The 16,573-nt window shown below is 48.7% G+C and overlaps 1 protein-coding gene across 2 annotated transcripts in view; it reads right to left on the minus strand.

Moving 5' to 3' along the window:
* The window catches only part of mpp7a (membrane palmitoylated protein 7a), a 261,584-nt gene that overhangs the window by 62,685 nt on the left and 182,326 nt on the right, over positions 1-16,573 (minus strand). Inside the window, exons 11-12 of one of the 2 annotated variants that reach the window (XM_042308490.1) lie at positions 14,105-14,301; positions 9,990-10,054 (exon numbers count right to left, since the gene is read on the minus strand). In XM_042308490.1, coding sequence (XP_042164424.1) covers positions 9,990-10,054; positions 14,105-14,301 — 262 coding nt within the window. Of the gene's footprint in view, positions 1-9,989; positions 10,058-14,104; positions 14,302-16,573 lie in introns of both variants that reach the window. The other variant, XM_024393190.2, reaches the window with a different exon arrangement.

Here is a 16,573-nt window from a genome sequence, read left to right on the forward strand (position 1 = left end):
AGAGAGACAAATACACAGACAAACAGGTAGGTCAAACACATCATCAGACTACACATCATCAGACTTCACACTTTTCCCACTGAATAAGATAAGATATTCAGTAATACATCATTTTATATCATATATTCAATGGACCATATAGAACAATGTACATGAGAGAGAGAGCCTGGTTCTGCGGCTAGCTATGGCATGGCCCTGCTATGGCATCATACATAGCATGAAGCTATGCTGGACCAAAGAGGAGGTTACAAGCAGCTACAGTCAGCTATGCGTGTGAAGGGATAAGCTTCTATCCCTGGCTCGGTTAAATGATGTCTGTTTTAATGAAAGTGATAAGTTAGTAAGTGAAAGAGGAAGATTCGGTAAGATTTGCTCTGCACAGCAAAGACAATAACCTTAAGCTCATCTTGGTTTCCTCAGAGCAGGAGTGTTTAACAGGGAAATTGACAGAGACACCCGATGTTCCTCTTTACAACCGTTTCGGTTAACATGAGAAGACAGGCGAACACAAACAGTGGGATATGGGGGGATCGGGAGATGAGAGGAATGCAGAGGAGGTGAGCTTGCCGAGCTCCCCCATCCCTGACACGCTACGATAAAACTGCGTCCCAAATGGCACCCTACTCCCTAAGTAGTGCACTTCTTTTGACCAGCTGAGGGAATTACAAAAGGGAATAGGTTTCCATTTGGGATGCAGATACAGATACACGGCGATGTAATGTCAACAGGCTGATCAGCAAATGTCAGGTCTCATTGTTGAGGTGCTGGCTAGGTCCCTAGCCAATGAGCTGCTATGTCTCTAAGGTGCCGAAATGGCACCATATAAAGTGCACTATGTTTGACCATGGGGCTTTGGTCAAAAGTCTAGGTGAGCAGCAGTTAGTCTGACAAGCAGTACCTGCTATTTCCTCAGCTTCGAAAGGCGCTGCGAAAGCAAGAGGTAAAAGTGAGAGATTATATAGGTGTGGTATAAGCAAAAGAGAAGAGGAGAACAGAAAAGAGACACCTACCAAACTCAATTGCTATATCGTCTAGAGAAGCAAAGAAACAATAGAAACAAAGAAACAACATATGGTTCAAATATTACATTACTAAAATAAAAGACAACAGCGCATGTTGTCTGTTGTTAATTGTGAGGACACCACAGGAAGAACACATTGTCTGCAAATGGCACCCTATCCCATACAGTGCACTACTTTTGACAAGAGCCCTATGGGCCCTGCTCAAAAGTATTGCACTCTGTGAATGGGGTATCATTTGGGACAAATCCACTGTCCTCTGATGAGTTGGGAAAAACATTTGATAAAAATTGAGGCACAGTATCTGGAGCGTTCAGGAAAACTCCACATGAAAACATGTTCAACATCATTCATGACTCTTCAATTGAGACTCATCCAACTATGCTTTGGTCTCTAGTGACACAGACCATAGAGATAAGCTGTGCCCGAAATGGCACCTTATTCCATATATAGTGCACTACCTTTGACCATGGGGCTTTAGTCAAAAGTAGCACACTAAGGGCTGTGGTCCAGAGAAAGTATATGGAGTCATTTGGGACACGCAGGAGTATTTATCTCTGGTGATACAGACACTGTCCTGTGTGGCAGCATCACTTAACCCAATAACCCAAGCCGATGCAGGCCCATGCAACCACATAGCAGTCTGGTGAGGCCACAGCACAGCAGTGACGAGATGCTCCGTGGTGGCTCGGGAAGAGAAGAGGACTGTGTCCCAAATGGAACAATAATACTTATATAGTGCACTACTTTTGAACAGAGCCCATAGGGCTCTGGTCAAAAGTAGTGCACTCTCTAGGGAATAGGGTACGATTTGGGACAAACCCCAAGAAAGGGGAGGTCATACATCCAGACCCCAGCCTCTGCACACTGAGGGGAATATTTGGAGCCACTTAAAAAGCTTCCTTCCCTTCATGTGGTCCCAATTCCAGCAAACAGGGTTAAATCAAAACATACAGGACTGCATCTATGAGAGCCTCGAGCTCACCTTACAGCGGGCCGCTATTCCCAGAGCGCACTGCAGAGCGGGCAGATGTTGCATCACGCTACAAGGTAATGGCTAGCCATAACAACAGTCAGGAATGATCACGGAAAAGAATGGAGTTGTTTCTCGAACCGGCGGTTAGGAGGTTAGGATACACGCTAAAAGCTTCTCGTGGTGAAGGGTTGTTTTTAAGTGGGATAGGGTAATGTGAATGAGAAGCCTTTATCTGACATCTTGTTTCACATGTTAGTGTGTGTTCACAGCAATGTTCTCTCCGATGCTGCCTCCTCCTATTGTAATGTGACATCTTAAGTAAAACCAGCTTCTGAAGAGACTGAAGAGAGAGAGATCAGAGAACAGTGGCTGAGAAAGAGAGCGAGGTGAAAGAGGGAGGGAAAAAGGAATGAGAGTATATGAGAGGGAAGTAGAGAATGTGCGTGACAGTGATGTCTATCGACCTTCAAAGCCAACTGAACTCATTACACTGTGCCCCTACTTTCATCTCCTGGCTATCTGCACACAACGAGGAAAGTTGAAGTAATAGTTAGTAGCAACTATTTATTCCTCTGCATTCTTCGACCGATGGAAAACCATGTGATAACGTCACGCAGGATGAAGTATTGACAGGGAAAATCAGAGAACGAAGCGCATGGTAGATACTAGCAAGACAGCGGTAGCCGGCCAAAATCTTCAAGTTTTAGTTAATAAGGGACTTTTATATTTTGGTCCTACAGACCTACATTTTGTGAGCAGTAGTCTGTCTACTCTAGAGACGAGAGAGTAAGAAAGTAGTGCTGGTATTGTCGTTACGCGCCGGGGCCTGCTGTGACAGTAGAGCCTATCATTTACTGAGAAGTCGAGCCATCATGACCGCCCACGCTGCATGAGGCTATAGCTCTTGCAGTACAGTCAGACTGTCACTGGACGCCCCAAGGCACCCCACGGAGCCAGAGGGACACACAGAGAGAGGATTGGAATCACATGGCAGAGCTCCACAATGAAACCTCACCAGAAGGGTGACAGAGGGGTGAGATGGAGGGGGGAAGAGGGGTAAATAAAAGGGGAGAGGGGGACATTGCCTCACATCTAGCCTCTATGGTGTCTCTGTGGTTGGATTCTGTGGCTGGGGGGGAGAAAACTCTGACAGGGGAAGGCCTGGGTTGGTGGATGCTATGCTACTGCAGGAGCTGTGTGCTCCAAGAAACAGAGACAGAGTGCCAATCAAAAGTTTGGACACACCTACTCATTCAAGCGTTTTTATTTATTTTTTACTATTTTCTACATTGTAGAATAATAGTCAAGACATCAAAACTATAAATAACACATGGAATCATGTAGTTACCAAAGAAGTGTTACACAAATATATATTTTATATTTGAGATTCTTCAAAGTAGCCACCCTTTGCCTTGATGACAGCTTTGCACACTCTCGCATTCTCTTAACCAGCTTAACCTGGAATGCTTTCCCAACAGTTTTGAAGGAGTTCCCACATACGCTGAGCACTTGTTGGCTGCTTTTCCTTCACTCTGCAGTCCAACTCATCCAAAACCATCTCAATTGGGTTGAGGTCAGTGATTGTGAAGGCCAGGTCATCTGATGCAGCCCTCCATCACACCTCTTCTTGGTCAAATAGCCCTTACACCGCCTGGAGGTGTGTTGGGTCATTGTCATGTTGAAAACAAATGATAGTCCCACTAAGCGCAAACCAGATGGGATGGCGTATCGCTGCAGACTGCTGTGGTAGCCATGCTGGTTAAGTGTGCCTTGAATTCTAAATAAATCACTGACAGTGTCACCAGCAAAGCCCCCCCACATCATAACACTTCCTCCATGCTTCACAGTGGGAACCACACATGCAAAGATCATCCATTCACCTACTCTGCGTCTCACAAAGAAAAGGCGGTTGGAACCAAAAATCGCAAATTTGTACTCATCAGACAAAAGGACAGATTTCCATCGGCCTAATGTCCATTGCTCGTGTTTCTTGGCCCAAGCAAGTCTCTTCTTATTATTGGTTTCCTTTAGTAGTTGTTTCTTTGCAGCAATTCGACCATGAAAGCCTGATTCACGCAGTCTCTTCTGAACAGTTGATGTTGAGATGTGTCTGTTACTTGAACACTGCAAAGCATTTATTTGGGCTGTAATTTCTGAGGCTGGTAACTCTGCTGCAGAGGATGAGTTCATTAGAGGAAACTCTGGGTCTTGCTTTGCTGTGGCGGTCCTCATGAGAGCCAGTTTCCTCATAGCGATTGATGGTTTTTGCGACTGCACTTGAAGAAACTTTAAAAGTTCTTGAAATGTTCCGTATTGACTGACCTTCATGTCTTAAAGGAATGATGGACTGCCGTTTCTCTTTGCTTATTTGAGCTGTTCTTGCTATACTATTAACTTGGTCTTTTACCAAATAGGGCTGTATTCTGGACCAACCCTACCTTGTCACAACACAACTGATTGGCTCAAACGGATGAAGAAGGGAAGAAATTCCACCTATTAATTCAAATCAATTCCAGTTGACTAACTCATGAAGCTGGTTGAGATAATGCCAAGAGTGTGAACAGTTGTCATCAAGGCAAAGAGTGGCTACTTTGAAGAATCTCAAATATATTTTGATTTGTTGGACACTTTTTTTGGTTACTACAGGGCAGGGATTCCCAACACAGGCCATGCATCAGCTCAGCACTGTCCTATCCTGCAGATGTCTTCTCTCCTCACGCAGTGAGCTCCTTACCTGGCCACTGACCCACTCATCCAGTCTCTCCCTCTCTCCTTCCCGCCGTCACTCTGTCCCTCTCTCCAGCTCTCTGTCTCTCTCCACCTTTCTCTCTGTCCCTCTCTCTCTGTCTGTCTGTCCCCCTCCCTCTCTCCATCTTCCTCCTCCTTGGCAGCGAGACTCATTTCTCAGCTATCCCCTTACCGGTAAAGAGGCTGTGGAATGACCCCCAGTCAACACGCTCTGAATGCCTCTGAGTTATGGGCTGATGTCACTCTGCCTTGAGGCCAACACACAGATGGAGATGGCCTTCCTTCTTTCCTTCCCTTGAACAAACTCAACCTTTTTATGGTCAGGATGAGACCGGGGCGGGCAGAATTTTCCAGATGACATGAAATTAGATAGTTTTCATACGTTGGGACGACAGAGATTGGAACGACGGCGGTTAGATAGATTGTGTACAGTTTTGCCATAACCGCCGGTAACGAGGGGAGCTGGTTTGCATTTGAACCTTTGATCTCCTCTGCCTGTAATCTGTTTATGATTGCGTTTTAGAATGAATGTTAATAATGAGTGTCTATCCAGAAATGTATACGCACAGAGATGAATAACTAACACACTGTGTTATGAGTTGTTCTGATGTTGATGGTTTTATTATTTAATTATTTATTTGTAATACTAAAACTTGAAGCAGCTAGTTGTGAGGCCATTCAAAACACTATGTCAAGTGTGGTCTCTTATCGAACATTATCGCATGGCTGAAATTAAACTGAGTTTAAACTGGATTCAACTGTTTTTGAACTCCTCTGCCTGTGACCATTTCAGTTGAGATTTTAAATAGTTATATACATTTGAATTGAGATTGGAAATAGTTCTATAAATTGAGGGAAGGCCAGGTTCATGGGCACTTAGTAGTATTCCATTTAAAAACGGTTAAATCTTTCAGCAGTTCAGAGAAAGTGAGCGTGTGTCTGATGAGACAACAGTAACCTGTGGAGGGAGAGAGACAAAGAAGGCCTCAAGGTGAGCTATAAGTGCACCCACGTTTTTGGCAGCTAGGCTAGCGCTCCTAACTACTATACAGTCAGACAGGGGAGTGATTACATATCAAACGTATGGAGAGACGTGGCGTGCTATAATAATGTATGGCGAGACGAGCTATAGGGGATTTGCATGTGAGAGACATGCTATAATAAAATCGCTGAGGAAGCTGTCAGACTGTCAAGCCTCTGTCAAGCCTCTGTCAGACTGGAGAAGAGTTTGGGTCATGGAGAAAGAAGAGGGAATGAGATGATGGATAGAGGAGAGGACGGGTATAGGAGATTAGGAGAGGGTAGAGGAGAGTAGGAGAGGGTAGAGGAGAGTAGGAGAGGGTAGAGGAGAGGATGCGTAGAGGAGAAATAGGAGAGGGAACGAGATGGATAGAGGATAGAGGATAAAGAGAAGAACAGCAGAGGGACATGATTCAAGGTTTGGGTAATGATGGAGGGATGAAAGATGAGTGAGGGAGGAAGGGGAGACAAAGAGAGGGAGGGAGAGGTATCAAAACCAGCCTAGACTAGCCACCGTGAAACTCAGGAAAAAATACTTTAACCAAACTATGTTTATGGATGCTATTCAACAAAAAAAAGCAACTGAGGCTAAAGCTTTTTACTACCAAATGTTTTAAGGCATAAATCGACATTATTCCAGCATAGGTTACATCTTAGAAGGAGAATGAGACTATTTATAAGGCCTACATGGACACGGTTAAGTGAAGCTAGATAGGCCGTTTCAGTCCAAGATCAATATTGTTCCAGCCGATGGAGACAGCTCCTGCTCCTGGGCTGGTAACACTAAGATCCCCGGACCCCCGGCACACACAAACAAACACACGTATGTACACACACATTCACGTGCACACAAAGGTGCATGCACGCATGTCTGCACACACACACACACACACACACACGCACACCCACACACACACATCTCCCCTGTAACAGCAGGTATCTTTGGTATCTTTCAAATAGCTAATGCTTTATGACTGGCCAGAGCCAAACAGGGCTGACTGAACTAGAGCCTGGTCTAAACCAGAGGAACTCGCCCTCCCCTCCTCCTGACCTGGCTACCATAGGGTCACATACTCTCTCTTCTCTTTCTCTCTGACACTCTCTCCTTATGCCTCTGAATCTCTCTCTCTCACCTCCTGCCTTTTGATCTTTCTCTCTCTTTAACTCTCCCTTTCTCTCTGGTTCCCCTTTCATTCCCCACAATGTTTCCAGTCTCTCTTGTTCGGTTTCTCTTGAACCTTTCCCCTCCGTTTCCAGATTCTCTACTACCCTTTCTCTTACCAATTCTCTCTGGCTCCCCCTCTCTTCACTCCCTCTTCTGTGTTATGTCATTCTCTACGTTGCCTCAGAGAGGGTTGGTGTTGGGTAGCTAAACATAAGTAGACATGGCTCCTATACAGTGCAAACAATATGTCCAGTAACTCCTATAGAGTACAGTGAGTACCGTAGAGTATGTGAGTGTAGAGTAGTAGAGAACAGCTCCCAGCTCATACATCAAAACTTGATAATGTCACAAATGGCACCCTATTCTCTTTGCACTATGTTTGACAACGGCCCATAGGGAACATAGGGCATAGAGTGCCATTGGGGACACACCCTGAGACTGGGACTTCTTACTCAACACAGGTACATTATATTCATCATACTGTACGGCCGCCCAGTATTTAGGATACACACCCAGGCATTACATTAACCTACTGCTACTGCTCAAAGAGAGTGTGTCCCTTAAATGGCACCCTATTACCTTTATAGTGAACCCATAGGACTTGGGTCAAAAGAAGTGCACTATATAGGGACTAGGGTGCCATTTGGGACACATACACAGGTATTACATACTACTACTGCTGCGCGTGCTTAGCGCTTTGGTGGTCAGAACTTTTTGTCAGCCGGTGATTGTCAAGCAAATAACTGCCGGTCTCACAGTAATTGACCATTAACATAAACACATTTAGCATCTCCTGGCTTCCATGTATAGCCTACAAGCCACTGTCGCAGACGTTTGGAACATCTATATTTTAGTCGAATAAATCAATTTAATAAAGCGTACATTTCACCATTTTCAAAAGGGACCGCAAATGTGATTATGCATGTAATGCTTTATTATAAAAGTGCATTTTTATGGTGAAAATGTTCTTCCCCAAAATTTAAACTCCGGTTGTAAAGTTGATTAATGTGCATCATTTTAAGAAGTTATTTGGCCACTTTAGTTGTGATACAAACCTTATCAATTCACATAGGCCTATGGGCTAGGCTATATGAGTTGTGTGACTATGATTTGAAAAAGTCACACAAAAAAAAGACAAGCGCTGTTTCTTTCATAACGGCAAACAAGCTGGGCATCATTTACAAGTGTCAATATACTGTATCATTCACAGGTGATTGGCTAATACTGTCACCCCTCAGACTATTCTTAATTGAATCTTGTCTTTACATATAGTAAATAATATATGTGTGAAATTAGTTTTCATTTAGAATGGACTCTTATCATGCACCTCACTCAGAACAGGGGCAAAGAATACATGTTATCTATGCACTTAAATAGTGAATGGAGGACGCTTTTCCCATCGTTCATTTTCATGCCAGCCAGGTAGACTATACTCCTGTTGTAAAGGTAAGCAATGTGCTTAATATTAGGAAAGTTGAGAAATAAATATAGTAGGCCGAGCCTATAGAAAGCTGATGGGAACCTCCTCTTTTTAATAGAGGCCATTACTCTGTTTTCTCGCACAATTGCATAGTCTATAGAAATGTTGAGCAACATGAGCTCATGGGCTCTCGTGAAGTGTTTGATTAGATTTTCAATGACATTTGCATTGATGTCAGAGTGATGAGAGGGACGATAGTGTGCTGAGTACCAAGTTTGGTAGGCTACTAATGACCATCAGCAGCATCAAAGCTTGGAGAAGCCTAGTTATATACACTAGTTATATTAGACTATTTTATACATGGACTCTGTATGTGCTACCAGACCAGATCCAATCAAGCAGCATCTGTATTCTGCTCATGTGTTTAGGAACCAAATGAGTAATATTATATGTTACGGTAAAGAACCTGTTTGCTCCTTGGCTTTACTACTGGATATGTGTCAGACGTGGAGATTGACAGAACACACAGAGAGATCGAAAGAGAGAGAGAGATGGAGGGAGGGATCAAGGCCGCATGACGAAAAGGTGGAGAGAGGGAACAGAGAAAAGGAATAAACACCTCCTCGCCTGAGAAGCAGTGTGTACACACAGTACTAGACAAACACTTTGACACGCACACATACACACACACACATACACACACAGACACACACATTGACATGCCTGAGAGGTACTGTGTACACACACTCTGACAAGCTAGCTCTGGGGCTGCATGGGGAAATAAACACCTCTGGACAGACAAAGTTGGTTTCTGTCTGAAGTGTTAATTACCTTGTAATTACCTGTTAATCACTTCACTGTTAATATTGTAAAGTGTCATAATAACAGTGTTATTACAGCACCAGGTAAGTGTGTGTGGCTATTAGTGAGTTAACATGTGAAATAGTGAAGTGTTGAGGCCTCTGTCTGTTCCAGCCGCTTGTTTTCCTAGCTAAGTTCTGTCAGTCTGTGTGTGTTGTCGTGAGACTGCCTGGCCGGCGGTTTCAGGGAGTCTTTGTGTGTGTGTGTGTGCGTGTGTGTGTGTGTGTGTGTGTGTGGTGCAGTCTTGAGGCAGAAGGACCACATGTTCCCACACAGTAAAACATGTTAATGTGTAAACCAGAGCTGTGCTCAGCTAGCGGGTGGTTCATTTACAGCTCTGAGAATGAGCCCCTATCACATCCTCACATACAGTCTCCTTCCTATCGGATCAGTAATTCTTCATTAAACCTGGCAGAGCAGCACTTATAGTGGATAGGGAGAGGTTTTCCAGAGGGCAGCCCCAAATATACAACATATCAACACAGAGAGAGGGAGGGTGCAAGCAAGACACAACATTTCCCTAGACGAGCACCAGCATTGCAGCCCTGTAGCGTTTCAGAGTGTAGGGCTTACACCTGATCGTTAATCCATCATAAACATATGAGCCTAGTGGACCAGTCTCCTGACAGCTATCCCCATGTACTCCCTGTCAGGTATGCTGAAAGCCCTCACTAAGGCACCTGTTCTGTTCCACTGAGGGAGTGACTGGCTAGTGGCAGGAGATATGTGCATAGATGATCTCTGGGTGTGCTTGTGTGTGTGGCCGTGATATATTCTTACATGATCTTCTGTTGGAGATCTTCTGGGCCTGAAAAACATGGGTGGCGGGCTGACGCAGTGCAAATCTTCTAGAAGAGAAAGAGAAAAAAAGAGGAGAGGAGACAGAGAGGAGAGGGAGAAGAAGCACAATAAAACCATTAGCTTTCACAGCCGCACTGGGATTAATAAACACTTTCTGCTATGATACCCAGAAACATTCTTAAATATCCATTCAGTTCCTTCTTTTGGATGAAAAAGAGAGAGAGAAAGAAAGGGAAGAAGAAGCAGAAGAGAGAGAGAGCGGGGGAGAAAAAGAGAGGAGGGAGAGAGAAAGAGGGAGAAAGAGAGAGAGGTGGGATAAGAAAGTACAAAAAACACAATGCCTGCTATTGAAAAAGCTGCTTGTCGGCCGCCAAGAAACTGCCCCAGCCCTCCAGCCCTGTGCTGCACATCAGCAGCCATCTAAGCACGCCACTGTGCGATTTTCCATCCGCTCCCCTTCCAAAGTGGATCAGTACCAGTGCTATCATTTTCTGTCATTACTCATTTCGGGCCAGACGTGCGCGGAAATCCAAAGTATTTTGGCAGTGTGAGGCCAGGCGAAAGAAAGGGAAGAAAAAGTCAAACGGAGAGAGGAATGGAAGGGGGGAAAGGAAAGAGAGAGAGGGAAAAAGTCATTCCTTTCATTGTGACGGCAGTGAAACACTAGGGCTGGGCTGGGATTGTAATGAGGGTGGCAGACAGACAGGCATATAGACAGGCCCCACCCTGGCCTCTGGCTGAGAAAAGGGGAGAGGGGCCAGGGGGGGATGGTGGAGAGGAGAGGCAGACAGGGAGTTGGGGGGCTTGTAGTGGGGGTGCCAGGCAGACAGGAGGTTATGGGAGAGGGGGTGAGGAGGACAGGGGTTATGGGGGAGGGGTGAGGAGGACAGGGGTTATGGGGAGGGGTGAGGAGGACAGGGGGTTATGGGAGAGGGGGTGAGGAGGACAGGGGGTTATGGGGGAGGGGGTGAGGAGGACAGGGGGTTATGGGGGAGGGGGTGAGGAGGACAGGGGTTATGGGGGAGGGGGTGAGGAGGACAGGGGTTATGGGGGAGGGGGTGAGGAGGACAGGGGGTTATGGGGGAGGGGTGAGGAGGACAGGGGGTTATGGGGGAGGGGGTGAGGAGGACAGGGGTTATGGGGGAGGGGGTGAGGAGGACAGGGGTTATGGGGGAGGGGGTGAGGAGGACAGGGGGTTATGGGAGAGGGGGTGAGGAGGACAGGGGTTATGGGGGAGGGGGTGAGGAGGACAGGGGTTATGGGGGGGGGGGTGAGGAGGACAGGGGTTATGGGAGAGGGGTGAGGAGGACAGGGGTTATGGGGGAGGGGGTGAGGAGGACAGGGGGTTATGGGAGAGGGGGTGAGGAGGACAGGGGTTATGGGAGAGGGGTGAGGAGGACAGGGGTTATGGGGGAGGGGGTGAGGAGGACAGGGGGTTATGGGAGAGGGGGGTGAGGAGGACAGGGGGTTATGGGAGAGGGGGTGAGGAGGACAGGGGTTATGGGGGAGGGGGTGAGGAGGACAGGGGTTATGGGAGAGGGGGTGAGGAGGACAGGAGGTTATGGGGGAGGGGGTGAGGAGGACAGGAGGTTATGGGGGAGGGGTGAGGAGGACAGGGGGTTATGGGAGAGGGGGTGAGGAGGACAGGGGTTATGGGGGAGGGGGTGAGGAGGACAGGGGGTTATGGGAGAGGGGTGAGGAGGACAGGAGGTTATGGGGGAGGGGGTGAGGAGGACAGGGGGTTATGGGAGAGGGGGTGAGGAGGACAGGAGGTTATGGGAGAGGGGGTGAGGAGGACAGGGGTTATGGGGGAGGGGGTGAGGAGGACAGGGGGTTATGGGAGAGGGGGTGAGGAGGACAGGAGGTTATGGGGGAGGGGGTGAGGAGGACAGGGGGTTATGGGAGAGGAGGACAGGGGGTTATGGGAGAGGGGTGAGGAGGACAGGGGTTATGGGGGAGGGGGTGAGGAGGACAGGGGTTATGGGGGAGGGGGTGAGGAGGACAGGGGGTTATGGGGGGGGGGGTGAGGAGGACAGGGGGTTATGGGGGAGGGGGTGAGGAGGACAGGGGTTATGGGGGAGGGGGTGAGGAGGACAGGGGTTATGGGGGGGGGGGTGGGAGGACAGGGGGTTATGGGGGAGGGGGTGAGGAGGACAGGGGTTATGGGGGAGGGGTGAGGAGGACAGGGGTTATGGGGGAGGGGGTGAGGAGGACAGGGGTTATGGGGGAGGGGGTGAGGAGGACAGGGGTTATGGGGGAGGGGGTGAGGAGGACAGGGGTTATGGGAGAGGGGGTGAGGAGGACAGGGGTTATGGGAGAGGGGGTGAGGAGGACAGGGGGTTATGGGGGAGGGGTGAGGAGGACAGGGGTTATGGGGGAGGGGTGAGGAGGACAGGGGTTATGGGGGAGGGGGTGAGGAGGACAGGGGTTATGGGGGAGGGGGTGAGGAGGACAGGGGGTTATGGGGGAGGGGGTGAGGAGGACAGGGGTTATGGGAGAGGGGGTGAGGAGGACAGGGGGTTATGGGGGAGGGGGGTGAGGAGGACAGGGGTTATGGGGGAGGGGTGAGGAGGACAGGGGGTTATGGGGGAGGGGGTGAGGAGGACAGGGGTTATGGGGGAGGGGGGAGGAGGACAGGGGTTATGGGAGAGGGGGTGAGGAGGACAGGGGTTATGGGGGAGGGGGTGAGGAGGACAGGGGTTATGGGGACAGGGGGTGAGGAGGACAGGGGGTTATGGGGGAGGGGGTGAGGAGGACAGGGGTTATGGGAGGGGGGGTGAGGAGGACAGGGGGTTATGGGGGAGGGGGGGTGAGGAGGACAGGGGTTATGGGGGGAGGGGGTGAGGAGGACAGGGGTTATGGGAGAGGGGGTGAGGAGGACAGGGGGTTATGGGGGAGGGGGTGAGGAGGACAGGGGTTATGGGAGAGGGGTGAGGAGGACAGGGGTTATGGGGGAGGGGGTGAGGAGGACAGGGGTTATGGGACAGGGGGTGAGGAGGACAGGGGGTTATGGGGGAGGGGGTGAGGAGGACAGGGGTTATGGGAGAGGGGGTGAGGAGGACAGGGGGTTATGGGGGAGGGGGTGAGGAGGACAGGGGGTTATGGGGGAGGGGGTGAGGAGGACAGGGGTTATGGGAGAGGGGGTGAGGAGGACAGGGGTTATGGGGGAGGGGGTGAGGAGGACAGGGGTTATGGGAGAGGGGTGAGGAGGACAGGGGGTTATGGGGGAGGGGGTGAGGAGGACAGGGGTTATGGGAGAGGGGGTGAGGAGGACAGGGGGTTATGGGGGAGGGGGTGAGGAGGACAGGGGTTATGGGAGAGGGGGTGAGGAGGACAGGGGGTTATGGGAGAGGGGGTGAGGAGGACAGGGGTTATGGGAGAGGGGGTGAGGAGGACAGGGGTTATGGGAGAGGGGGTGAGGAGGACAGGGGTTATGGGAGAGGGGTGAGGAGGACAGGGGTTATGGGAGAGGGGGTGAGGAGGACAGGGGGTTATGGGGGAGGGGGTGAGGAGGACAGGGGGTTATGGGAGAGGGGGTGAGGAGGACAGGGGGTTATGGGAGAGGGGGTGAGGAGGACAGGGGTTATGGGAGAGGGGGGTGAGGAGGACAGGGGGTTATGGGAGAGGGGGTGAGGAGGACAGGGGGTTATGGGAGAGGGGTGAGGAGGACAGGGGTTATGGGAGAGGGGGTGAGGAGGACAGGGGTTATGGGAGAGGGGGTGAGGAGGACAGGGGTTATGGGAGAGGGGGTGAGGAGGACAGGGGTTATGGGGGAGGGGTGAGGAGGACAGGGGGTTATGGGAGAGGGGGTGAGGAGGAGGACAGGGGGTTATGGGAGAGGGGGTGAGGAGGACAGGGGTTATGGGGGAGGGGGTGAGGAGGACAGAGGGTTATGGGGGAGGGGTGAGGAGGACAGGGGTTATGGGGGAGAGGTGGAGTTGAAGTACATAGTTTAGAGGGTGTAGAGGAGCTGTCTGACCCGTAGCTCACATCTCCTGGAACAGTTAGAAGGGGACAAGGCTGGGGGAGAGGGTGACAGGAGGGAGAGTGGGATGGGGGTAGGTAGTTAGGATCTGTCTAGGTAGCTCACTCACCTCTCCTGGAACTCTTTGGAGGGTATGAGGCCGGCGCGGGGGTTGGCATGGCTGTCTTGTTTGGCCTGCCACCAGGTTGCATCATCCTGGCTCATGATCTGAAGGATATCTCCCCTCTTGAAGGTCAGACCCGCCTCCTTACACGGGATGACTTTGTCCTCCGCTGGTTCGTAGTCAAACAGTGTCTTCACAAACATCTGGAGAGAGATGAGAGGAAGGGAGAGGGAGGGGGGGTTGAGAGAGGGTGAGAGGAAGGGAGAAGGGAAGCGAGAGGGGGGTGGAGAAAGAGTGAGAGAGAGGGAAAGGTGGAGAGAGGACAAGAGAGAGAGAGAGACAGGTGGTGGAGAGACAAAGAAAGACAGAAAAAATATGACAGCAGTTACCTTTCCACACTCCGGCGTCTCCTCTCCCCCCTAGTCGACATGGCGACATCAAGGTAGGCCGTCACTACAGCCATGTGAGCTTATCCCGGCTTGGGAACCAGAACAGATGCCCTTCACTGTCGCTTAACGTGATTGGCCAGGAAAGGTCTGTGCAATCAGGAGTCTATTACCTGCAACCATTGGCCCGGGCCTCTCTTGGTTATTCCATCAACATGGCCGGCGTCCCAAATGGCATCCTATTCCCTACATAGTCCACTTCTTTGACCAGGGCAGATAAACCTCTGGTCAAAAATAGTGCACTATATAGGGAAATGGGGGGAGGAACTAAAGTCTTTCAGCCATCTCCGAACGTGGCGAGACATTAACATCGACTGAGTCAGAGCTTCCAAACCTGACTCCTGCTTCGTTCCACTTGGGCTGATTCGCAGGTCAAATTAACATCAGTAATCTTTCCCTACTGAATGGGGGGATTCCGAGATGGACTAATTTATCTGGGCAGTCAGGGGAGGCAGGGACACATCTTGTCATCAACACAACAGAGCTAAGACCTGAGAGAGGGACATCTTTAACTTTATAGTGAAAACAACTCACCACATCCTCACTCAAAGACGCTACAGGAGTGTCACAGTAAATTACAAGTCCTTAGTCACTGGTGAGCATGTGCATAGAGCGAGAGAAAGTGAGAGAGAGAGAGAGAGAGAGAGAGAGAGAGAGAGAGAGAGAGAGAGAGAGAGAGAGAGAGAGAGAGAGAGGTGATAAGGAGGACAAAGTCTCTGCTCGTCTCTGCATGTGCCAGGGTGGAGTGCTTTGTTGCCATGTAGTGAAATTATGTTTCAGACGGGGACCTTTTGTTTGGGTCTGGCTAAACAGCCTTAGAGCATAATAAACCAATTACATCCTTGCTGAAAGCTCCCGGTTGTCTCTACCTCTCCTCTTGTCTATCTTTTTATTTTTTACAGTTTTACACATGTGTACCCAATTAGCCCGCACTTCAATATATTTATAGTAGCCCAGGAAAAATAGTAAACTAGCTCTTCGCAGAGGGGAGGCTGAAGTTTTGGCACCGATACACAGGTTTAGATTGATGTCTGAAATGGACATATTAAAACCATTAAAGTATGACAGAGAGTACAACCCCCCTCCAACCCACCCCCACATACATGCATACATGCACACATGCACCCTGTGTTCTGACAAATGATATTCCAGCTTGTGTTTTGACCTGAGCCCCCTACTCTCCCTAGCCCCCTTCTGTTATTGATAAATGTCTTTGAAAGACAATACATCACTACTATGAGTTGGAGAATAGAGGATACAGCCAGACGGTGGATTTTCAGTTAAAACACCCACCTAACATTACGAGCAAATACATTTACAGTACACATACACCTACAGCCACAACAGAAACCCAGACACAGGCAACCATATCACATTCTACGGATCAGTTCAACACAAGTTTTTCTGAATCAATTAGTTGACGGTTGCTTAATTGATATGTGTCCAGCAATGTAAAATATGACTTACATTTGTTGTTTTAGAATTTTGATTCCTTAATTTTCAGAGGTACCTGCAACTTACCACAGGTGAGATAAATTACACATAAATGAGAATCACTTGTCTAGAACCAAATTAATTCAATTTTTTAAATAATTTAGTACAGGACAATCTTTTTTTGTTATTGGTCCTGTGCAATTGTAAATCAAACGAATACACGTGCGAACACCAAAAGTTTTTTTTCCCCAACTTATTTTAGAATAAATAGAGAATCTTGCAACTGAAGCGCACACTTGACGCTCTGGCCGATGATTTGTTTACCTCTGGGTAACATGAAAACAGCCTAACCAGCTCTGCTGACAACAATTTCATTACGCTTTTTTGCCAACGTTTACTGACACCGGCCATATTCAAAGGGTGTTGTACACTTTAGCTTAAGACATGTAGCTAGCTAGATAGCTAGGTAAACAATGAACCTAGCTAGGTAAACCACATGTAAGATCACACACGTCACGTAACATTTGCTAACGAGCCAGCCAGCTAACGTTAGCTAGTTAAAAAACAATGAACATAGTGCCCAATCATGTTGTTA

This window comes from Oncorhynchus tshawytscha, linkage group LG29 (assembly GCF_018296145.1).
Source record: "Oncorhynchus tshawytscha isolate Ot180627B linkage group LG29, Otsh_v2.0, whole genome shotgun sequence".
NCBI lineage: Eukaryota > Metazoa > Chordata > Actinopteri > Salmoniformes > Salmonidae > Oncorhynchus > Oncorhynchus tshawytscha.